At 47.1% G+C, this 24131-nt stretch overlaps 1 protein-coding gene across 1 annotated transcript; it reads left to right on the top strand.

Moving 5' to 3' along the window:
- The first annotated feature begins 2409 nt into the window (after positions 1-2409).
- msh6 (mutS homolog 6) lies at positions 2410-24121 on the top strand. Its single transcript, XM_033025494.1, has 10 exons — positions 2410-2782; positions 3755-3957; positions 8477-8667; positions 10122-12738; positions 14049-14329; positions 16577-16694; positions 20282-20371; positions 22268-22422; positions 23696-23895; positions 23984-24121. Exons 1-10 carry the CDS (start codon positions 2511-2513, stop codon positions 24063-24065), a joined length of 4209 nt encoding a protein of 1402 aa, XP_032881385.1. The 5' UTR covers positions 2410-2510; the 3' UTR covers positions 24066-24121.
- Positions 24122-24131: the final 10 nt, after the last annotated feature.

The following is a 24131-nucleotide window of genomic DNA, read 5'->3' as shown; positions in this document are numbered from 1 at the left end:
GAAGGTGTGTTTTATTGATAAGAAAATGTATAACTACACTAACATTTCTCTTTCTCTGTGTGGAGCCCGAGAGGCACTGAGCAATGTGCGTGCTCATTGTAATCTCGCCACTTCTGTCTGACGATTTGATTAAAGATTGCTTTGGTTTTACCCTTAACTATTTTGTGTCTGCTTACTTTAAGAAACGAACTCTGACAATCCAAGTAAGATGTTTCATATTTGTTTCAGAATGCTTCAATCTATAATAACTGAACATTTCATTCAGTTCTCTTAATTTTTAAGAAAGTTATGACTTTTTACTGTCCTCGATCACAGCTTTTGTGTTAAGTCAATGGAAAAGCAATTGGGAACAAGATGCTAATTTCTGAGTATGGAAATGACCATAACTTTAAATGACCATAGCTTTTTAAATACTGAAGACATGAAAGTGAATTAGGTATCAAATTAAAGTTCTTTTTATGCTTTATCAGATGGGATAAATTACAGGCTTGACTTTTAAAATCTCAAAATTTTGTGACATTCCTAAACTATTGATGTTCTTTGAGCCTGTTTCTGATAGACTTGGTCAATTGGTGCTTTGTCATCCCATTTGCTCTGCACAGTGAAATTCTTTTTGCATGGATCACACATGCATGAGTGGCCATATTTTGGTGCCATTTACAAAAGGTCCACATGCTCGATGAACTGGAGCAGCCCCTGATCCAGATAAGCCCCAGGCTGCTGCAGGGTCCTTTCCGACGCCTTCGACCAGCTCGAACCCGCGAGACAACGTCCCCCTCCTTGCTCGACTGCCTTTATGTTCCACGGACACCTCCTGTAGTCCCTTGAAGGCGCTGGAGAAAATACCCAGGTCTCCTGCCGGCCCACTCTTCATGTCCGTCGTTGCCAGCGGCTCCCTCTTTCTCGGCTCTCCAGTCTTCATGGCTGAACTCGGCAGCCTGCCGGATCTTTCTTCTCTGGGGCGAGCCAGGCCTGCCACCGCACGTGGCCGCAGGGTTCGGCAGCTTCTCCCTACATGTTGCGGCCCGCCGGCTCTTTCTTCGCCCGGCCACCAGCCAGGTCTCCTGGGTGGGTTCCGGCTCTATGGGGCGCATCCCGGGAGCCTTCTGCCATAACGTTGCTCATCCCGGGAGCCTTCTCCAGTAGAGGAAAACCAGTGGAGGTGGTAGTTTTGGATTTTCAGAAGGCTTATGAAAAGGTCCCACACAGGTTGGTTGGTTAAGTTGGAATACATGGATCAACTAGGAACAAAATCTCCCGCTCCATAGAACCAGCATGACCTTTGAACTTTCTCAGCATTTTCCATTTTTAGGAAATACAGTTACAGTATGTGCTCAGTGGAAGAATTAAAAGGGGAATGAATGACTGAGAGGTGTTTAGTGTTTTAAGTTAGTGGAGCCATACTCTGCCCCTGGGTTTTCATATTATATATGGAGGGAGACAATTCCAATGCAGGGAAGATAAAGAATAAATGTAGGCTTAATGTAAATGGTGATAGATGAGGTCGGTACAGACTCAGTGGGTCGAAGGGCCTGATTGCGTGTAACGTATATCTATAGCATGCTGGGGGGTTACGTTGTGTTCTTTTTTGGTTCTGGTTGACCTGCTGAGTCCCTCCAGCAAATTGTCTCTTGCGGACACAGGAAACTGCAGATGCTGGTTTACAAAAATTAAGTTAGAAAGTGCTGGAGTAACTCAGTGGGTCAGGAACTCTGGAATGACGTGGATAGATGACGTTTCAGACCGGGATCCTTCTGTCCAGACCTGAAACAATGTCTATCCCTGTTCTTCAGAAATCGTTTCTTGCTCCAGATTCCAGTTGCTGCAGTCACTTGGGCCTCCATAACTCTCCTGTGAGTCTGTGGTGTAAATGGTCAGAACGCGTTAAAATAAAATATAAGCGACTGCCTTCCGTTCTTGAACCTTTCACATGGCAACGAATAATCAAAAGAGTAGAATCAAGGAACTACAAATGCTGGTTTACCAAAAAAAAGATACTGGGAATGCTGGAGTAACTCAGTGGGTCAGGCAGCATCACTAGAGAACATGGATAGGGAACGTGGAAAGGTCATCTTATACATGTTCTCCAGAGATGCTGCCTGCCCCACTGAGGTTTTTTTCTCCAAAAATAAAATGTATCAGATTAAAAATTATACAAAATAAAAACTGCAAAACCTCTTGAGACATTTTCCGTTTCTATACCTTAATTAGTGTCATACTCAGTAGTGTTTGCACCTATATTTAAGCCAAACAGCCTTATCGTTCAGATATCCGGCTGTACTGATCAAAGATCTGATACCCTGCGCTGGGACCACTGAGTTCCTGCAGCACTTTGTATCTTCAATGGTTACAGCGGGTTGCGCGGGAACATGTGACAAGTCAGCCCCCAGCCGCTGATTGGCCGAGGCAACACTCAGCGTTACTTCCTCTGTCCCAACGTTCCATTTTCCCGCCAGCGCCGCCGACGTTCCGCGCCACCGGCACCAAAGCCTATAGAGCGGACCGGGACCATGTCCAAGCAGCGCACCTTGTTCAGCTTCTTCACCAAGTCGCCTCCTCTCAGCTCCAGGGGAGGCAAGCCGGGCCCTGAGGCTGTCGCGGCGCCCGCCAAAAAGGACGACATCTCTCCCAGGCAACCGGTCAAAGAGAACGGCAGCGGTGCCTGCAAGTTGCGCCAGAGCCCGCCCAAGAGGCCCCGGACCACAGCCGCCGCTTCCACCAGCCCGTTCTTCACTAAGGCAGCGCGCAAAGAGGTTGCCAGCTCTCGCACGGCCGCCCCGAGGTAAATCCTGGAGATAACCTGGTGTTCAGGTTGGGGTCGTAGGAGCTCCCCTTCAAGCCGAGGGTCGGGCTTTGCAGAGCAAACTTCACTGCGATTTAATTTAGTACCTGTGAGTTTGTTTTTGAATCATGTTGGCCTAGGAAGCGGCTATAAACTCACTACTGCGCCGTGGTGTTGTAGGATGCCTCGTGTGCAGATAACCCTTTGGGAAATATATCTGGAGGGATCATCTCGTTTTGTGGGCAAGGTCACGCGGATAAAATCACTGGAAGGTGTTTTGGAAAATGGAGATAAAAAGTTAATTCTTGCATTTGTATTTACCTCGTGGCTCGCTGTGTTTATGAAATGTTTTGTACGCTTCCTCGTCTGAAGTGGCCACTTTGGAGTTCTTGGTTTCTTGGTCCTCCAAAATATTCCAAATGGAATTTAAACTGGAGGTGATGGAAGGAACTGCAGATGCTGGTTTACACTAAATGCTGGAGGACTTAGCGGGTAGACACAAAATGCTGGAATAACTCAGCGGGACAGGCAGCATCTCTGGAGAGAAGGAATGGGCGACCCTTTTCAGTTCGGATAGTAAATGCTAGAGTAACTCAAATGGGTCACTCCAGCATGATCCGCATCTCTGGAGATGGATCATGTTCCACGTTTTCCAGAGCTGCCTGACTAGCTGAGTTACTCCGACAAATTGTGTTTTTTTTTTAAATAAACCAGCACCCGCGGTTCCTTATTTCTACCTTGGAATTCCATGTCGGGAGACATGAAACCCTTTGGTGTAGTAACTTTGAAGAACGAATCTCATGCGATGTAAAATGCAAAGCGTTAGGTGCGCCAGAGTTGATTGGAGTTTGAGGTAATGTAGGCTGGTTTATGAACCAAAGCTGCAGAACAAAACTATTAGTAAAACAAAAACTGTAGTACAAAAAGTTGGAATGGGTAATGTCTCCTCCCTACTGTCTTGTTCACTTGCAGTCAAGCCTGTGATTTTGTTCCTGGAGATGTGGTGTGGGCCAAGCTGGAAGGATATCCGTGGTGGCCAAGTCTGGTTTATAACCACCCTACTGCCAATGAGTACCTCAGGGGGAAAGGAAAATCTCTCCGCATTCATGTTCAGTTCTTTGATGACCCTCCCACACGAAGCTGGGTTAGCGTGAAATATGCAAAGAAGTACACAGGTAAGAGGCAAGATATAAAATGCCGACTTTGGTAGAGGTTTTAACCTGTTTTTAATCCTTCACTGCTAGGACATGACATTAGACACTGCTGAAAACAAAGGTAAAAATCTTTCCTGGCTAGAATAATCCTTTAATAAATTAGATTGGATTTATTTTAAATGCATGGGACTGTAATACGAGCACCAGCGTGAGATGGGTTCCTTGAAAGTTTCAGCTTGCTGCTTTGTGATAGTTGCTGCTGCACTCTGCCTGAACCAGCTGAGAAAACCTGTAGTGCTTCTATCAGTTTAGCTTATTGTTACCTGTACCAAAGTACAATACCTTTTTGTACGAAATGGTACAAAAGGTTTTTTGTGTGCTAAACAGTCTGACAAAATAATATACATGAATTCAATCAAGCCATCCGCAGTGTACAGTTAAAGGGTATAACATTCAGTGCAAGATATAGGGAGGATGCATGGCAGTCGAGGTCACGACCTGTGACCTGTACTGTTGCCACGCAACGCCAACTGGAGTACACGCGATGAACTGCAGGTAAGCACTGACCATGGCTTCCAATGTAACGGACCTGTTAAAAAACGCCGAAATTGTCAATTTTTGCACTGTAAATAATTGTGGAGATCGGGGTAAGCGTGAGAGACATTTATCCTACTTCAGAATTCCAAAAGTGAGGAGAAATGATGGTAGAGAAGCGACAGCTGAAGGCACAACAGCTAAAGTGGTTGGCAAACATTGGCCGTGCAGATATCAAGATTGAATATATTGGGAATTAGAGCGTTTGCTCACTGCATTTCATCAAAAGTAAGGCATTATTTGTGTTTTTCCTCGATTCCTTTGGTATCTAAAAAGTTTCAGAAGTGATAAATCTGGCTGTAAAATTTTTAAATCACCCATGTTTCTCAAGTAGGTTTTTTACATGCAAAAAGAAAACGCTTCTGAAGCCAAATTTATCATTTTTTTAAATTGCAAACCATTTTGAATTACATTTTACTCAGATGCAAGCCAAGGAATGGTATAAATGTCAGCTGTTAATTGGACATAATCTCAGCAAATTGACAATTTTGAAAAAGAAAACGCTTCTGAAGCTAAATTTATCATTAAAAAAATATACAATGCCGTTTATTTGTCATTTGAACCTCACATGAAGTTCAAACGAAATTTGGTTTTTGCAGTCATACAACAAGAAAATAACCAAGACACACACCAACACAATTTACACAAACATCCATCACAGTGAATCTCCTCCTCGCTGTGATGGAAGGCAAAGTCTTGTCTCTCCCCTGCTCTCCATTCTTCTCCCGATGTCAAAGACAAAGCCCCCGGCGGGCGTTAGCCATTTAAAGCCGCGCCGGGCGATGTAAGGCCCCGCTCCAGTTCACTTTCAACCCCGCAATTCGGGCGGGAGAAGTTGCTGTTGCTGGTGCTCCGTAAAGCATTCTCCCACCGCGGACCCGCGATCTCCCGGTGTCACCATCCACCGGCGCCACCACAGCTCTCCACGCTCCGAAGCCGGCCAGCTCCACGATGGTAGGTCCGCAGCTCCGCCGGCTCCGTGACTTGTGACCCCAGGTCGTTCCGGTTGCAGGCCGCTCTATGGTGCTAGGCCCCAACGACAACGGAGACCCGACAGGGAAAAGGTCGGGTCCCCGTACAGGGAAGAAATTTAAATGTTTCCCCCACCCGCCGTCCCACACGTACACAGTTAAAAACCCACTACAAACTATACCCTCAACGGGACAAAAAAAAAAAAAAAAGACAGACGGACTGCAGAGGCCGCTGCGACGTCGGTCGTGCCGCCCACAGGATTACAAATATCCAGACTTACGAATGGTGTGTGGAAAATAAGTTTTCTATCATTATGCTATTGAGATGAATATTTTGGCAAATAATAAAATGTCCTGACAGCTTAAACACCAACTCCCTTTCAAAGATATTGTCAATTTGCTGAGATTGATTATGTCCAATTAACAGCTAACAATTATGCCATTCCTTGGCTTGCATCTGAGTAAAATGTAATTCAAAACACACGTTTGGTTTGCGAATTAAAATTTTTTATTTATTTTTTAATGATAAATTTAGATTCAGAACCGTTTTCTTTTTGCATGTAAAAACCCACTTGAGAACCATGGGCGATTTAAAAATTTTACAGCTAGATTTATCACTTCTGAAACTTTTTAGATACCAAAGGAATCAAGAAAAAACACAAATAATGCCTTATTGTTGATGAAATGCAGTGAGCAAACGTGATAATTCACAGTATTTTCAATCTTGATATCTGCACGGCCAATGTTTGCCAACCACTTTAGCTGTTGTCCCTTCAGCTGTCGCTTCTCTCTACAGAAGAATCAGTTGTCTCATCACTGATGATGGAGACTTCTTCACACGCTGGACCATGCTGCGTCTTTCCACCTGTTCATGAAATTGAATACAAAGTGACCTAATTCAGTGATTAAATCGCGTCACAGAGTGCATCGCGTCGTCGCTTCCGGGGATCGCCACGAGGAGGCTTCTGTCATGATCCCCATAGTAACAGTAATAGCATCGTGCATGCAGGGAGGTTGGCTTATAGTCGCGAGGCGAAGATGCTTGCCAAGCCGGCCAAAATGACAAGGCTTATTGGTTGCCCGGCGGGACGTTAGGTGGCCATTGGCACCCGGGCAACTGCTAATATCGAGCCCTGGCTCGTGTTTGGAACGAGAGATTGGTGCAAGTCATCCTCTTTATATCATTCTTCTGTTGCTTTTGCCAGCTGTGATTAATTGCAGAAGATCTAGAACCACATGCAGCTTAACCTCAAACTGCTGATCCCATTCTTAAAAGTCTATTCACAAGCATACTGCAATGTCCAGTCTTTGCTGTGCTTTAAATCCCTCATTGAATGCTTTCTAACTGGTGTAAAGCTGGAAATGAGTTGAGTACTAAACTGGAAATGACCTGGAGATGTCAAGTACTAAAAGCTGTTGGCGGTTAATTAAGTGTTGGGTCTTTTGTACTTGGGGGATTAGAAAGTAAGGAGGATCTCCTAGTTGCCAAATATTTTAATTCCCATTCTCATACTGAACTTGTCCTGGGCCGTCTCCACTGTCGGAGTGAGGCCGCGCGCAAATTGGGGGAACAACACCTCATATTTTGCTTCGGCAGCTTACAACCCTGCAGTATGAATATTGATTTCTCAAATTTCAAGTAACCCATACATTTTCTCTCTCTCCACCCCTCAACCACCCTAGTCGGCCTGCTAGTTCCACTATTCGCATCCATGTTTACCTTCGTTATCACCCCTTCCACAGCCAACAATGTAACATTGTGGGCTCCATCTTTCCTTGGTCATCGGTGCCAGCTCTGATTTGTTTTGAAACTTTTCATACCTCTAATTTCCCCCGACCCTGACTCTCAGGCTGAAGAACGGTCTTGACCTGAAACTTTACCTATTCCTTTTTTCCAGAGATACTACCTGATCCGCTCTGTCACTCCAGCATTTTGTGTCTATCTTTGAGGTAGAAACAATGTTTGGCTTGGTTTTAAAAGGGCTAGTTCGATCACACCTGATTGCTTTGGGCATTTCTTGGCATTTGTATATTAAGGGTGTATTGGCCCTGGAGTGAATGCAGAATAGATAACTTGGTTAACTACAGGAAGAGACATTTGGCTCATCAGGTCCATGCATTCTTCCTCTTATTTCCCTGTAACCAGTACAATCTCTCATGCGCACCTATCCTCTTTGATTGTATTTATTTATTTATTGCACAAACCTACAGTAAAGCTTGATTTGCAGTAACTAATGTCCAGTTTGGATGTGGGTGACATTTGGAAACCAACACAGCAGGATCAAACCTGGGTTGCTGGAGCTACCACTAACTGATGCACCACGATAAAGGTGAATGTGCCACTAATATCATAGCACTATTAACGTTAGAAGTGAGCTAAACAAGGGTCTAATTTCTTGGAATTTTAGCGTACTTTTGGAGTTCACAATTAGTTGTTGCTCTCTCTATATCTCTAATGAAGGTTATTTAATTCCCCTCTGTAACTGCTCCATGACCAGCTGATAATTTATAGTCATAGAGCCATTCAGCTCTGAAACAGACCATTCGGCCCAAATTGTCCATACTGACCCGGCTGCGTAACCCAGCAAGTCTCACTTGCCTGTGTCTGGCCCATATCCCAGCAAACTCAACTAATCTAAGTTTTAAATGTTGCCATTGTACCCGCTTCTACCACTGTCTCTGGCAGTTCATTCCACATATACACTCCTCCTGTGTTGCAATAGTTGCCCCTCAGCTCCCTTTAAAATTTTCCCCTTCTCACGTTAAACCTCTGCCCTCTAGTTTTAGACTCATTTACCTTGAGGAATGCGACTGTAGCTTCCCTTAGCTTATATAAACTTCCATAAGGTCACCCCTTGACCTCCTTTCACCTTTGGGGAATAAGGACCTAGCCTATTCAGCCCCTAAAATCTTTCTATTTTCCAAGTATTAAAGCTACAGGATATTTTACTGTGCAACATCTTTTGATCTTGTAGGTTTGGACGCCAAAGAAGTCCAGAGAGGTGGTGTCTACTTCAGTGGAAAGCCTGAAATCCAAAGGGCAATGATAGAGGCAGATCGTGCTCATCAGAAGTCGCGAGAGAAGCGTTTAGAGTTGGCAGTGTGCACCGAGCCCTCAGAACCAGAGGATGAAGATGATAATGTTGAAGAAGACGTAGAAATGGAGGTTGGTGAATCCACTCATAAGAGCGTGTGATGTGGCCCTTTGAGCCTGTCCTGCTTATTCATTGTTCATCAGCAATAGGCAAGGCTATTGAGTATAAGGGTTGAGATATCATTTTAGTTGTACAAGTTTGACCACACTTGGAATATTGTATGCAATTCTGTTGCTGTAGAAGAAATATGGTAGCGGTAGAAAAATTCAGAAGAGGTTCACCAGGATATTGCCTAGAAAGGAGGGCTTTGTTACAAGGAGAGATTGTCGCTGCCTCAAAAAGGCTGGCAGTATCATGAAAGACCCACACCATCCTGGCCACACACTCATCTCCCTGCTACCTTCAGGTAGAAGGTACAGGAGCCTGAAGACTGCAACAACCAGGTTCAGGAATAGTTACTTCCCCTCAGCCATCAGGCTATTAAACCTGGCTCGGACAAAACTCTGATTATTACCAACCACTTTCTGTTATTTGCACTATCAGTTTATTTATTCATGTGTGTATATATTTATATCATGGTATATGGACACATTTATCTGTTTTGTAGTAAATGCCTACTATTTTCTGTGTGCTTAAGCAAAGCAAGAATTTCATTGTCCTATACAGGGACACATGACAATAAACTAACTTGAACTAACTTGAACTTGAACTTGAACTGTATAGGCTTGTACAGTGCAGGAAGCAGAGGCATATAAACCTCATTGAGGTTTATAAAACTGAAGGGCACAGACAGTAGATAGCTTTTTTTTTTTTGCTTTTTTTTTTAAACCAAGAGTAGGGGTCTAAAACTAGTGGGTGAGAGGGGAAACATTAAAAGGTGTCAATCTGAGGGGTAAGTTTTTCCACAGGGTGATGTGTAGTTGGAACAAGCTGCCAGAAGAGATGGTAGGGGCAGGTAGAATCTCAGCATTTAAACTGCACGTGGACAGGAAAGAAATAGAGTGATTAAGGGGTAAATGCAGGAAGATGGGATTGGTGCAGATGGGCATGTTGGTTGGGATGGGGCGTTGAGCTGAAGAGCCTGTTCCCGTGGTTCACGCCTGTAGCACGGTTGTAGAATAAATGGAGTTGTGCACCGACTCTGATGTACAACTGGGCATCAGCTTAGTTTAGAGATACAGCACGGAAACAGGCCCTTCGGTCCACCAAGTCTGCTTCGACCAGAGATCCTTGCACACTAATACAATCCTACACACAATAGGGACAATTCACAAGTTTACCAAAGCCTATTAACCTACAAACCTGTGCATCTTTGGAGCGCCCAGAGATAGCCCACGCAATCACGGGGAGAATACAAACTCCGTACAGACAGCGCCCATAGTCAGGATCAAAGCCAGGTCTCTGGCGCTGTAAGGCAGGAACTCTACCGCTGTGCCACTGTCCCCCAGCGAGCTATGCTTTTAGTCGGGTGTTGCGGCGTGTGTGTCGGAAAATGGAGTAAACCAGGGAAATGTTGCTTTTCTAGGTGGGAGACCAATCCATGGTGAGTGAGGAAGACAAGGAGAACAAGAGCGGGGAAGACAAGGAGAATAATGATGAGGAGGACAAGGAGAACAACAGTGAGGAGGAGATCAGGCCGAGGAAGCGGTCTTCACGAGCGGCTCGCTCTGCCTCCGTGAAGGCCAAGAGGCGGCGGGTGGTGGTGGAGTCTGACAGCGAGGCCGAGAGCTCTGAGGACGAGTTTAAACCCGATCAGCACGAGGGGAGCAGCGATGAGTGCAGCAGCAGTGTCGACGAGAAGAACATCAGCGAACCCGAAATCGAGACTGACCCCGAGAGCCCGGTGAAGACTCCCTTCAAGCGGAAGCGCGGGGCGGCTGGGTCCCCTGCCCCGCCCGTGGCCAAGAGCACCTCCATCTCCCCCCTGGAGGCCCCCAGGAGACCCGCCCCGCTGTCCAAGGGCACCAAGTCCAGGCTGTCGGCCTTCTCCGCGCCGGACACGTTCGAGTGCCAGGCTGCAGGCGGTGCCTCTGGCAGCCCCTCTTCCACAGCCGTGTGGGACCACGAGAGGCTGGAGTGGTTGAAACCCGGCCGGCGGAGGGACGGGAAGAGGCGGCGGGAAGGGGATCCCGACTACGACGGATCCACCCTCTACGTGCCGGAAGACTTCGTGAGCAAGTGTACGCCGGGCATGCGGAGGTGGTGGGAACTGAAGTCCCAGATGCTGGACACGGTCATCTTCTACAAGGTCGGCAAGTTCTATGAGCTCTACCACATGGACGCGGTGTGTGCCGTTAGCGAGCTGGGGCTGACCTACATGAAGGGCAGCTGGGCTCACTCCGGCTTCCCAGAGATCGCCTTTGGCCGCTTCTCCGACGCACTGGTGCAGAAGGGCTACAAGGTGGGGCGAGTGGAGCAGACGGAGACACCGGAGATGATGGAGGCTCGGTGCCGGGCCACCGCGTACCCCACCAAGTTTGACCGGGTGGTGCGGAGGGAGGTGTGCCGGATCATCACCAAGGGGACGCAGACCTACAGTGTCCTGGACGGCAACTCGTCAGAGAGCTGCAGCAACTACCTCCTGTGCCTGAAGGAGGCGCCGGCGTGCAGCGGCAACGACGCTGTGCCGGGCCACTGCCGCTCCTACGGTGTCTGCTTCGTGGACACGTCGATGGGCAAGTTCCACGTGGGGCAGTTTGCGGACGACCGGCACTGCTCCCGGCTGCGGATGCTGGTGGCCCACCACGTCCCGGTGCAGGTCCTGGTGGAGAAAGGCAATCCGTCGGCAGAGACCAGGAAGGTGATGAAGGGCTGCCTGTTCTCAGCTCTGCAGGAGGCCCTCCAGGCCGGCGGCCAGTTCTGGGATGCCCGCAAGACCTTGAAGGTGCTGGCGGAAGAGGGCTACTTCAGCGAGGGTGAACGGGAGGGGCTGGGCGCTCCCTTGCCCCCGGCACTGCGCGGGATGGTGTCGGAGACGGACTCCCTGGGGCTCACCCCGGGTGAAGACTGGGAGCTGGCCCTATCGGCCCTCGGGGCCTGCGTCTTCTACCTGCAGCGGTGCCTGGTGGACCAGGAGCTGCTGTCCATGGGCAATTTTGAGGTGTATGTGCCGGTGGATGTGACGGGGAAGGGGCCCGTGGGGGGCCACATCCGGAGCGGGCAGCGCCTGGTGCTGGACGGTGTCACCCTGACCAACCTGGAGGTGCTGCGCAACGGCACCACGGGCTGCCGGGAGGGCACCCTGCTGGAGCAGCTGGACCGCTGCTGCACCTACTTTGGCAAGCGGCTGTTGAAGCAGTGGCTGTGCGCTCCGCTCTGCGACCCCGCGGCCATCGAGGACCGCCTGCACGCCGTGGAGGACCTGATGGCCGTGCCCGGCCCCACGGCGGAGATGCTGGAGTTGCTGAAGAAGGTGCCCGACCTGGAGCGTCTCCTCAGCCGCATCCACAGCCTCGGGTCGCCGCTCAAGAGCAATGACCATCCCGACAGCCGGGCAGTGCTCTACGAAGAGACCACCTACAGCAAGAAGAAGATCGCGGACTTCCTCTCCGCCCTGGAAGGCTTCAAGGTCTTCCAGGAGCTGCTGCGGGTTGTGGAGCCGTCTGTGACGGGCTTCAAATCTAAGCTGTTGAAACAGATCCTTAGCCTGAAGGGGACGGGCGCTGACGGCCTCTTCCCGGATTTGTCGGCCGAGCTGCAGCGGTGGGGCGCGGCCTTCGACCAGCAGAAGGCGAGGAACACGGGAGTGATCACTCCCAAAGCCGGCTTCGACCCGGATTACGACCGGGCTCTCGCCGACATCAAGGAGACGGACGCCGGCCTGCAGGAGTACCTGGAGAAGCAGCGCAAGAGGCTGGCCTGCCGCGCCGTGGTCTACTGGGGCAGCGGCAGGAACCGTTTCCAGCTGGAGATGCCCGAGAGCATAGCCGATCGCCACGTGCCCGAGGAGTACGAGCTGAAGTCCACCAAGAAGGGCTTCAAACGCTACTGGACAAAGGCGATCGAGAGACTGCTGGAGGCGTTAAGCAGTGCTGAGGAGAAGAGAGATGCTGCGCTCCAGGACTGCATGCGGAGGCTCTTCTACAACTTTGACAGAAACTATAAAGACTGGCAGGCAGCTGTGGACTGTATCGCCGTCCTCGGTGAGTTGAGTCGTCCCATGGTTATCTGAACGTTACCTTCACAAACCGTGGTTGGGCTCAGCAGTGTGAAGGTTGGCCCAGATATGGGGGAGGAGGGAAAGGGGGGGGGGGGGTGGCAGCAGGGGGCTCATCTGCAAGCTGAATATTTTTCAGCGATGCCATTGAAGGTACTAGTGGAGGAGGGCTACTTTAGCGGAGGTGGTGCTGGGCTCTCCCTTGCTCCTGGCCCTGTGCGGGATGGTGTCGGAGACGGACTCGCTGGGGCTCCCCCCGGGCGTAGGGTGGGAACAGGCTCTATCAGCCCTCGGGGCCAGCGTCCTCTACCTGTAGCGGTGCGTGGTGGACCAGGAGCTGCTGTCCACTGGCAACTTACAGGAGTATGTGGCGTGGGGGTGTATTGCTTTATTGCGAATAATTGTATTGTAGTTCTGTAGTGCAGTTTAGTTTAGGGATACTGCATGGATACAGGCCCTGTGGTCCACTGAGTCCGTACTGTTCAGCGATCCCCATGCACTAACACTATTCTGCACAATCTAAGAACCATGTACAATCTTTGCCAAGGCCAGTTTATTTACAAACCTGTACCTCTTTTGAATGATGGAGGAAACAGGAGCACCCGGGGAAAACCCACGCAGGTCATGGGGCGAACGTACGCGTTCTACCCCTGTGCCACCGTGCCCCCCCCTGAATACCACAGGAGAGGAGAGGTATAGCTCCTCCAAATCATTTCTGGAAAGTATCCCAGTCACGTTATGGTGGAAATTTGAAATAATGATTTGAACTGTAGGAGAAACTGGTTTGGGCCACAAATCACCCAGACATTCAAACGACAATAAGCAAGTCTTCCAGCTTTCCACCCTACTTCAGGGAGGGGAGTAGCTTGCTTATTCACATGGAGAGGCTTCGTGAGGCAAATGTAGCTCAACCTCTCTACCATCCACCCTGGCCCCTTGACATTACCGATTCACACAAGTGATTTGATTGCTCTTTGCACAATGCCCCTTACTTAGGCTCTGGGTTCCAAGACTGGGAGTCATGATGGCACAGTGGTACTGTTGCTGCCTTGCGGCGCCAGAGACCCATGTGTGTTTTCTCCGGGTGCCCGGGTTTCCTCCCACACTCCAAAGATGTACGGGTTTATAGGTAAATTGGTATTGGTAAAATGTTCCTAGTATGTGTAGGATAGTGTTAGTGTGCAGTGATCGCTGGAAGGCACGGCCTCAGTGGGCCGAAGGGCCTGTTTCCACGCTTTATCTCTAAACGAATGAGTCCCTACCATTCCTCATTCTTACGGCGGCTTCCTCTTACAGATGTACTGCTGAGTCTCATGCACTACAGTCAGAGTGGAGAGGGCTCCATGTGCAGACCCGTGGTATCGTACGATGCTGACCGCACCCAACCATTCCTGGAGCTTAAAGGATCGCGCCACCCGTGCATTTTGAAAACCTTCCAGGGGGATTTCATCCCAAATGATGTGGTCATTGGCTACAAGGGCACCAAAGATTTGGAAAATGGTCATGGTGACCAACAGGCTTCCTGCTTGCTTGTAACGGGACCAAACATGGGTGGAAAATCCACACTCATGAGACAGGTGAGAGAGAGAGTCTTGCTTAGAAAATGCTGTGCGTTTTTTTAATTTACTTGTGGCAGGCACAGTGGTGCAAGTGGCAGAGCTGCTGCTCCATAGTGCCAGAGACCACAATCCTGACCTCTGATGCCTGTGTGGAGTTTGCACGTTCTCCTTGTGACCACATGGGTTTCATCCAGGTGCTGTGGTTTCCTTCCAGATTCCAAAGGAGAATCTACTGGATTGTAGGTTAATTGACTATTGTAAAGTGCCGCAAGTGTCTAGGGAATGGACGAGGAAGTGTGGTAACATAGAACTAGGGTGAACGGATGATTAATGGTCGAATTAAGGGCCCGTTTCCATGCAGTATCTTTCAATCAAATTGTGTAGCACCTGCCACATCCTGTTGGAGTATATTTCTGCAGAGCAAAATCCAGTGATTCTCCAGTAAATGTGGTGGGTGTGTGTCCCCCCCCCCCCCCCCCCCTCAGTAGTTCTGCTCTCGCCCTCCCCCAGACAGAATAAGGATAGTTCCCCTGGTCCACACCTTTCACCCCACCAGCCTCCACGACCAGTACATCATTCTCCCGACATGATCCCACCACGAGTCACATCTTGCCGTTGCCAACCCTTTCAGCCATCCCAAAAAGTTACTCCCTCCACCACTTTTGGCTTGCTCGTCCCATTCCACCCCCTCTCCAGGTACTTTTCCCTGCAACCAAAGACGATGAAACACCTGCCCCTATACCACCGACTCCACATCCGTCCAGGGACCCCAACAGTCCTTCCAGGTAAGACAGTTCATGTAAACTTCCTCTACTGTATCTGGTGTCCCTGACGTGGCATCATTTACATTGGTGAGAAAAGGCGTCATCGGCGACCGTATTGCCGAATGCTTGCGCTTGATCCGCCAAGGCCTACTGGATCTCCCGATTGCCAACCACTCCCCTTCCCATTCTCACACAGACCTTTCTGTCCTGGGCCACCTCCATTGCCAGAGTGGGTCCACACACAAACTGGAGGAACATCACCTCGTATTCTGTTTGTGTAGCTTACAACCCACCAGTATGATCATTGAATTTGAGGTAACCAACCAAACGCTCCTCCCTTTTTTTTCTTTTTCTTTTCGCCTTCCCTCCTCTCTTCCCTGTGCTCAACCTGGACTGGTGCCTATTTCTCGCTTCCCCTTCCAACTACATTCCTTCCTCTGGCGTCACAATCTGCACCTTTGTACTGATCTCACACCCATTTGTCTTTTCATTTCTGGCCTCTGTCCAAACCACCAGCTAATCAAAAACTCCCCCTCCCTCAAGCTTTGATCTGCCCCCTAAAAAAACAGGAGTAACTGGAGTAACTCAGCATGTCAGGCAGAATCCCTTGCGAATATGGAAAGGAGACATGTAATAAAAATAAACTGCAGATGTTGGTTTATACCAAAGATAGACAAAAATACTGGAATAACAGCGGCTCTGGAGAAAATGGATAGGTGTTATTTTGGGTTGACCCTTTTTCAGGCTCTGATCTATCATAGAAACATAGAAAATAGGTGCAGGAGTAGGCCATTCGGCCCTTCGAACCTGCACCGCCATTCAATATGATCATGGCTATCATAGCTGTCTATGGATAGGTGCCGAAAGTTTCGCTCTGCCCTTCCAACTTTTTCTCTACCCTCCCCCCACCAAACTCAGTCTGAAGAAGGGTCCTGTCCTGAACTGTCACCTGTCCACATTTTCCAGAGATGCGGCCTGAATTGCCGAGTTACTCCAGCATTTTGTCGTTTTTGTAAACCAACATCTATAGTTCCTTGTTTCTACATTTCCCCAGTGAACGGAAATCAGAGTTGGTCTCTGAGCGAAATGCTGCAGATGCTGGATGTCTGAAATAAAATATTGAAAATACTAAATTGGTTCAGGCAGCCTCCATGGAAAGAGGAACAGGATTGATGTTTCAGATTGATGACCTTTCATCAGGATCTGTGGGTGATTGTTAGTTTTGGAAAGAATATTGATGTGAGGCTGCTGCATTTTGTAGCGGTATCAGAGGAAATCTTATATCGTGAAACGGTGCCTCCAGTGTCGCTGTGCTTCAGGGAAGAGAAGCTAGAGACCTAATGTGGTCAAATGGGATTAGTGTTACTGGGCAAAAAGATTGGCACGGTTGTGAAGGGCTGAAGGGCCTTTCAGTGCTGAGTGACTCTATGATTGCAATTATTAATTAAGTGTGATTGGAAAATATGAAACTATTCAATGGGAAACTAATTGGTTTCACCAGGTTGGCTTATTGGTCATCATGGCTCAAATGGGGTGCTATGTGCCTGCTGAAAGCTGCAAATTTAGCCCAGTTGACCGAGTCTTCACACGCCTGGGGGCTTCGGATAGAATCATGTCAGGTAAGAGGCTTTTTTTTTTTTAAGCAGTCTTTCTTTTCCCAGTTGGCTACAGGGGGTGGTGGTAGCGGTAGAGTTGCTGCTTTACAGCGCCAGAGACCCAGGTTCGATCCTGACTGCGGGTGCTGTCTGAATGGAGTGTGTGCCTTCTCCCCAAGACCACGTGGGTTTTCTCTGGGTGCTCCGGTTTCCTCCCACAATACAAAGACGTACAGGTTTGCAGATTGATTGGTAAAGATTGTAAATTGTCCCTAGTGTATAGGATAGTTCTTGTACATGGGAATCGCTGTTCAACACGGACTCGGTGGGCCGAAGGGCCTGTTTCCGCACTGTATCTAAATATAATCTAAATTTTCTTTTTTTAAAGAGGAGCTGTTTACCCAAAGTTTTATTGTAATATTCCTGGGTAATGGAGCTTGGTTTAAAAGCCGCAGAAGAGAATGAAAATTTGGGCTGTTTCTTTGGTTAATAAATAATTTTGGCGACCCAAACACGGCTGATATCTGCTCCGAAGATGGTTAAAAGACGGCGGAGGTTTTTATCCCAGGTTCCTCTACTGTGGTCAAAGGTGTAGCAGGGCTCGAAACTAACAGTTGCCCCGGTGCCAATGGTGATCTAAAGTCCCGCCAGGCAACCTAAAAGCCATGCCATTTTGCCCGGCTTGGCAAGCACCTATCGTTCAAATCTGAGTCTGCCCCCCTCTCTATCTCTCCGTTTCCGCCCGCCATCCGTATCCGTTTCTGAACCGACTTCTCCACTCTCCGTCTCCGCCCGCTCCTTATCCGCCGGCACGGCCGGCCGCCTTGCACATGCACATTGTCACGTCCTGCGCATGCGCACAACCACGGCCAGTGCATCATCGGCCGTTGTGCGCATGTGCCGCCCTCCACATGCGCACTGCCACGGTAACTGGTCGGCGCCGGGCACTTTCTCCCTCCCTTTGCATTGTGCGAGAACTGGCCGCCATTGCTTTCGGGTCGCCGCCTCACCGCGACCGCTGAAAACCAACGGAGTAAACTGGAGTGGACCCTCCACCACCAAACTCTAAACTCTAAAAAATAACAGCCTATTGCACTTTATCTGTTTATTTATTGTGTTTATATATGGTCTATGGTATATAGACACACTGAACTTTAATCTCCTGTTCTGTATTATGTTTACATATTCCGTTGTGCTGTAGCAAGCAAGAATTTCATTGTCCTATCTGGGACACATGACAATAAAAAGAGCTACCTTACATTTAGTTGTGTCTGGTTGGGTAACTATGGTAGGGTGAAGACTATTCCATGCTTCAATTGTGCGGGCGAACTCCATGGAGCAGCCAGCATCTCTGGATAGAAGAAATTGGGTGACGTTTCTGGTAGAGACCATTCTTTAGATTTCCATTGGTGTTAGTGTTTTTAGTTTAATTTAAAGATACAGCATGGAATCAGTCCCTTCAGCCACCAAGTCCACGCCGACCACTGATCACCCGTACACTAGTTCTATCCCACACATTAGTGACGCAAGTCAATAGTGTTTTATCCTGTCACGTCCCAATTAGAACAATGAAATCCTTACTTGCAGCAGCACAACAGAATATGTAAATAAAGTACTCTGTATAACAATGTTATAAACTCAAAGTGTATATTTATATGTATATGAATATAAGTGTAGCATTTCCTGCGGTTGCAAGGGAAAGTGCCAGGAGAGGGGGTGGTTCGGGTGGGAAGGGACGAGTTGACCAGGGAGTTACGAGGGAGCGGTCTGTGCGGAAAGCCAACATGGGAGGAGATGGGAAGATGTGGCCAGTGGTGGGATCCCGTTGTTAGACAAAGCTGGAGAAAATCAGCGGGTGAGGCAGCATCTATGGAGCGAAGGAATAGGCGACGTCTTCAGACTGATGTCGGGGGGGGGGGGGGGGGGGTGGGCAGGAAAAAGAAAGGAAGAGGCGGAGACAGTAGGCTGTGGGAGAGCTGGGAATGGGAGGGGAAGGAGGGAGAAAGCAAGGACTACCTGAAATTGGAGAAGCCATTGTTCATACCGCTGGGGTGTAAACTGCCCAAGTGAAATATGAGGTGCTTTTCCTCCAATTTGCAGTGGGCCTCACTCTGGCCATGGAGGAGGCCCAGGACAGAAAGGTCGGATTTGGAATGGGAGGGGGATTTGAAGTGCTGAGCCACTGGGAGATCAGGTTGGTTAATTAGAACTGAGTGGAGGTGTTGTGCGAAGCGATCGCCAAGCCTGCGCTTGGTCTCACCGAGGTTGATTATACGCTGAATAATCCAACCACATCTTTGTTTGGAAATGGAAAGAAATAATAGAAATTGCATTCATTGCAACGTGTAAAAAGAGTTGAGATACTGTATATACTGTATTATAATTTTGCTGCATGTCATTGTGGTATATATCATGTCTTGATTGGTGAATATGTTTAGTTTGTGACTTTATTTGAAGCAGAAATAATATGTGAATGCTTCATTGAGCATAATTCCGGCTGGTAACTACCCACTTCGTCCGAGCACATTATCGCACGCGTCATGCAAGCCGTCTTAAATAACCACATAAACTGTCATTTGGCAACTTAAAAAGCTGCTCGGGTTGCCCGGCTGGAAACAGAAAAAAAGTTAAGTGAGAGCCCTGTGTAGTCACTCAACTTCAGATCGAATTAATTCAGCAAACTCAAATCAGATTTAATTATTTATTTTAATACATATACATAGAAAATAGGTGCAGGAGTAGGCCACTTGGCCCTTTGAGCCAACACTGCCATGCAATATGATTGTACCTGATCATCCAAAATGAGTATCCCATTCCTGCTTTCTCCCTATATCACGTGATTCCATTAGCCCGAAGCATTATATCTAACTCTCCATATGAGAATTGAATTGAGCCAATACGAGTCAGAGCCCTATTGTCTTGCCAAGCAATCATCCCGGTTGGCCACTGAGCTATCATTATACTTCCCTCACCATTACTGCAAAGAGATTTTGGGCCTGCAGTGGGGAGAAGTATATTGTCACCAACCCAAATTATTTATTGGTAAAGACAGTAGGACTCTGGCTTATATTTGTGTTAAATGAATGAATTAAATGTGAATTTGTTTTGTGGTTTGTGTCTGCCTGCTGGGAGGGAGTTGTCATCTGTCACCTTTAGCCCCACCACATGGGTGGCAAAAAAAACACAGTTTATTATTTTCTTACTAAGGAATGAAGTGAAATAAAGTGATCTTTATTATACAGTAAATCCTCATTTAATGGGGGACACGGTGTCCGTTATTGTCGATTGTCCGCTCCAACCACATCGCGGTCACTCTGAAACAAAGAATTGTTTTCAAATACAAAGTTATTTTTAACAGCTAAGAATGTATTTTTGTTACTGTAAGCTAAAAATACTAAAGGCGGTTTAATGAGGGTTACAAGTCGATCAGAGCGATTGCTTGTCTATTTCAATGCCTTATCGACTTCAATAGCCTCTGCAGTGTAACTAACAGCCCGTATTTTAAACAGTTTGCCATAACTGAAAGAGGACTGTAATAACGAGGGTTTACTGCAATAGGTCTTGAGGTTATGTGGCAGAATCTGAAATGATATGACCTGTCGTTGTTCCAGGTGAAAGCACCTTCTTTGTGGAGCTCAGTGAGACGTCTAGCATCCTGCAACACGCCACACAGCATTCCCTCGTGCTTCTGGATGAATTGGGTAATGCTTACATCTGCTGCTTCACATGTCTTCATAGAGTTGTGTTTATGCGCGTAGTGGTTTGATAAAATGCCTGTTCAAGTGCTGCTGCACTCTCTGCACCTTTTCTCGTGAGCTATTCGCGGGCTACTATGGAAACACAGGCCGCGTCTTTGAAATGGTGCTGCCTTATGCCCCTGTCCCACTTAGGAAACCTGAACGGAAACCTCTGGAGACTTCTGCGCCCCCACCCAAGCTTTCCGTGCGGTTCCCGGTTTTTGTCAGTCTCCCTACCTGCTTCCACTACCTGCAACCTCCAGGAACCGCACGGAAACCTAGGGTGGGGCGCAAAGTCTCCAGAGATTTCCGTTCAGGTTTCCTAAGTGGGAAAGGGGCATTAGGTTGCTAGTTGCACAAAAGTAACTGTTTAGTAATTGACCAGGCATGATTGGTAAGTTTGCCGATGACATTAAAATGGGTGGGATCGTAGACAGTGAAGATAGTTATCAAGAATAACAGTACGGTCTTCATCAGGGCACTAATGACACAGCGGTAGAGTTGCTGCCTTGCGGCTCTAAGGATCAGGGTTTGATCCTGACTACGGGTGCTGTCTCTGGCGTTTGTATGTTCTCCCTGTGACCGCGTGGGTTTTTCTCCGGGTGCTCGTTTCCTTCCACACTCCAAAGACGTACAGGTTTGTAGGCTAATTGGCTTCGGTAAGTTGTAAAATTGTCCCTAGTATGTAGGATAGTGTTGGTGTACAGAGTGATCGCTGGTCGGCGTGGACTCAGTATGCTGAAGGGCCTGTTTTTGCACTGTATTTCTAAATCTTGGGATCCAATCTTGGATTTTCCCAAATCTTCCAATTTTATATCCTGGGAAGCCAAATCAAGGAGGACCTTAACAATAAATCTTAGGGCCCTGGGGGTATTGTAGAGCAGAGGGATCGAGAAGTACATAGTTCCCAGAAATGGCAGCGCAGATCATAGGGTGGTGAAGAAGGCTTTTAACATGCTGCCCGGGGAATTGAGTATAGAAGTTGAGACATTCTATCAGTTATACAAGAGGTTGGTGAGGCCTGCCTTCTGTCTGCGCCTCATGTCAATACGGGATGTTCCTGAGGATTGGGCTAAGGAGTTGGGACTTATTGCTTGTAAGGAATAATTCTGAGAGTACAACTGTCAGATTGTTGTTTGACTAATCTGTGGGACAGCTCTCCCAGTTTACATACCCATTCCCAGGTGTTTGTGATAATTCCATTGCCGTTGACTAAATTTGGTGCCTTTAACAGAGCCATTACGGTAAACCTGTGTGGCTTACTTAAACCATTTCAGGTGGTCTTTAAGAGTCAACCCTATTAATGTGACGAAACTAGAAAGTCATGACATCAAAAAGAAAATGCTGAGTCCCAAGTGTATTATTGGGAAATGTTAGGGAAAAAACATGAGCCGGTTATCTTTTAATTAGTAGTTTTTAATTTTCACTTGTCTAAGTTGTTTGGTTTTCGATTCTTTACATTGGGGGGGGATTAAGTTGGAATATTGCTGTATCTGGGCACAGGCTTAGAGAGATATCAACCCATCCTTTCAAAATCTTTATTTTACTGCAGACATTATCCTAGGTATGAGCAAAATACAAGTGCTGGAGTAACTCGGTGGGCCAGAGGATAGATGTTGCCTTGCCCACTGAGTTACTCCAGCACTGTTTTGAGCTCAGGATTCCAGTATCTGTAGTTCCTTGTGTATCCTAAATGAGATTGTATTGCTTTAATGGAACTTAGCAACTTAAAATCAGTGTCTAAAACAGCTTAGATGGTGCTACCTTACTTTCTGTAATATTAGTGGGAAGTTTGGCTGTGAACATTAAAGTAAAATCTAAGTCTTTCTTTCATTTAAGTTCAATTTTTTTAAATCCCAGGCCGTGGTACAGCAACATACGATGGCACAGCAATCGCTAGTGCAGTGGTTAAGGAGCTTGCTGAAAATACTAAATGCCGCACTTTGTTCTCTACACACTACCATTCCCTGGTGGAAGATTTCTCTCATTCCTCTGCAGTCAGTTTAGGACATATGGTAAGTGTATGTCACCTGTTTATAATGATTGGAGAAGCTTTGTTCTTGTACATTTACATTCACCACGTAGGATCCCATTGAGTCTGTGCTGGCTCTGATTAATTGCAGTTGCATGTCCCTTATTTGCCTGTAATGCATTCTCGTCACCTGTTTAGCAATAATTTGTGAAAAATTCCAAACAGCCTTAATTACTAAATGTTGAATGCAATCACTTTTGTAGCTCATAGCACAAACAGTGCAAACCTAGTGGTGAGAGCAGAAATGGGTTCATCTACATCTTTGTTTAGTTATGAGAGGTATAGAAATCAACCTACTTTAAATTGAGCTGATTGGCTGTGTAATAGTTGACCGATTTGCTTTAATATAGAATATCATAGGTCATTCTGTATGCAGATTACCTTTCCTCAAGGAGATTAGTGAACCAACTATAACAATCTGTTTAAGAAGGAACTGCAGATGCTGGAAAATCAAAGGTAGATGAAAATGCTGGAGAAACTTGGAGGGTGAGGCAGCATCTATAGATGCCGAGTTTCTCCAGCGTTTTTGTCTACCAGCTATAACAATCTGGTATTTTAACTGCTTGCTTTATTTCAGGTTTAGTTAAGTAACTATTTGAAATAGGGTGTCAAATCAGGGACAGAGTTGCTGCTATAACATTCCTGGAGGGAATGTAAAAAAGAGTTGGTAGAGATTGTCCTTTCAAAGAATGTGGTTCCCAAGAGAAAGCAACCAAACCCATAACTTAAAGCAGGGAAGAGAGCAGCAAGGTAACTAATCACTTCTGAAATCCCAACTCTACCTGAGGATGCTCCTCCAGCAAGCAATGTGCTTTTACCTGCAAGGTCGTGTACATAAGTGTAGGAAGGAACTGCAGATGCTGGTTTAAACTGAAGATAGACACCAAAAGCTGGAGTAACTCAGCAGGTCAGACAGCATTTCTCTAGAGAAAAGGAATAGGTGCCGTTTTGGGTCTGTCTGAAGAAGGGCCTCGACCCGAAACATCACCTATTTCTTTTCTCCAGAGATGCTGTCAGACCGAAGTTACTCCAGTGTATCTTAGTATACATAGATGGTTTTGTGATTGGCACAAAAAAAATTGTGTGCCTTAATTGTAACTTAATCTATAACATTGACCATTGAAACTAGAAGGGTATGGTTAGCATATCACTCAGCAAATTGGGTGGGGTTGTTCATAACTGGTTATGTTCAGCAGCAAGCTGCTTTATAAATGTGAAAACCATTTCATGTCCTGTTGTGAACTCTTGTACCGCAGGCTTGCATGGTTGAGAATGAATGTGATGATCCGAGCCAGGAAACCATCACATTCCTGTATAAATTTATTGATGGAGCCTGTCCAAAGAGTTATGGATTTAATGCAGCAAGACTAGCAAATATTCCTGAGGAAATAATTCAAAAGGGTCATAAGAAAGCTGAAGAATTTGAGAAGACTACTACTTCTTTGAGACTCTTCAAGTAAGTACAAGACGTGGTACATGCATTTGTCACTGGTTTTCAAATCCCCATACTTTAAAATGTTAAAATCTTTATTTTCCTTCCGTAGGGAAATATGTTCTTTGTTTGAAGATGCAGATGTTAATCTTCTCAAGCTACAGCCAGTGCTGAAGAAGATTGCCAAAATCTAAATCCAAATAAACAAATGTATACAAAATTGTACTAATAAAGCTTACTTTAAAAATAAGACTCTGGTC

This window comes from Amblyraja radiata, chromosome 8 (genome assembly GCF_010909765.2).
Source record: "Amblyraja radiata isolate CabotCenter1 chromosome 8, sAmbRad1.1.pri, whole genome shotgun sequence".
Taxonomy (NCBI): Eukaryota; Metazoa; Chordata; class Chondrichthyes; order Rajiformes; family Rajidae; genus Amblyraja; species Amblyraja radiata.
Note: the sequence above shows the minus strand (reverse complement) of the source record. Positions and strands in the feature narration are given on the sequence as shown.

What these genes read in the sequence shown, in the direction of transcription:
- msh6 (XM_033025494.1), top strand. Translation starts at nt 2,511, where the DNA reads ATGTCCAAGCAGCGCACCTTGTTCAGCTTCTTCACCAAGTCGCCTCCT. An exon ending in AAGAAGACGTAGAAATGGAG is followed by an intron (nt 8,668 to 10,121) that starts GTTGGTGAATCC and finishes TTGCTTTTCTAG; the next exon opens with GTGGGAGACCAATCCATGGT. An exon ending in CGTGCTTCTGGATGAATTGG is followed by an intron (nt 20,372 to 22,267) that starts GTAATGCTTACA and finishes TTTAAATCCCAG; the next exon opens with GCCGTGGTACAGCAACATAC.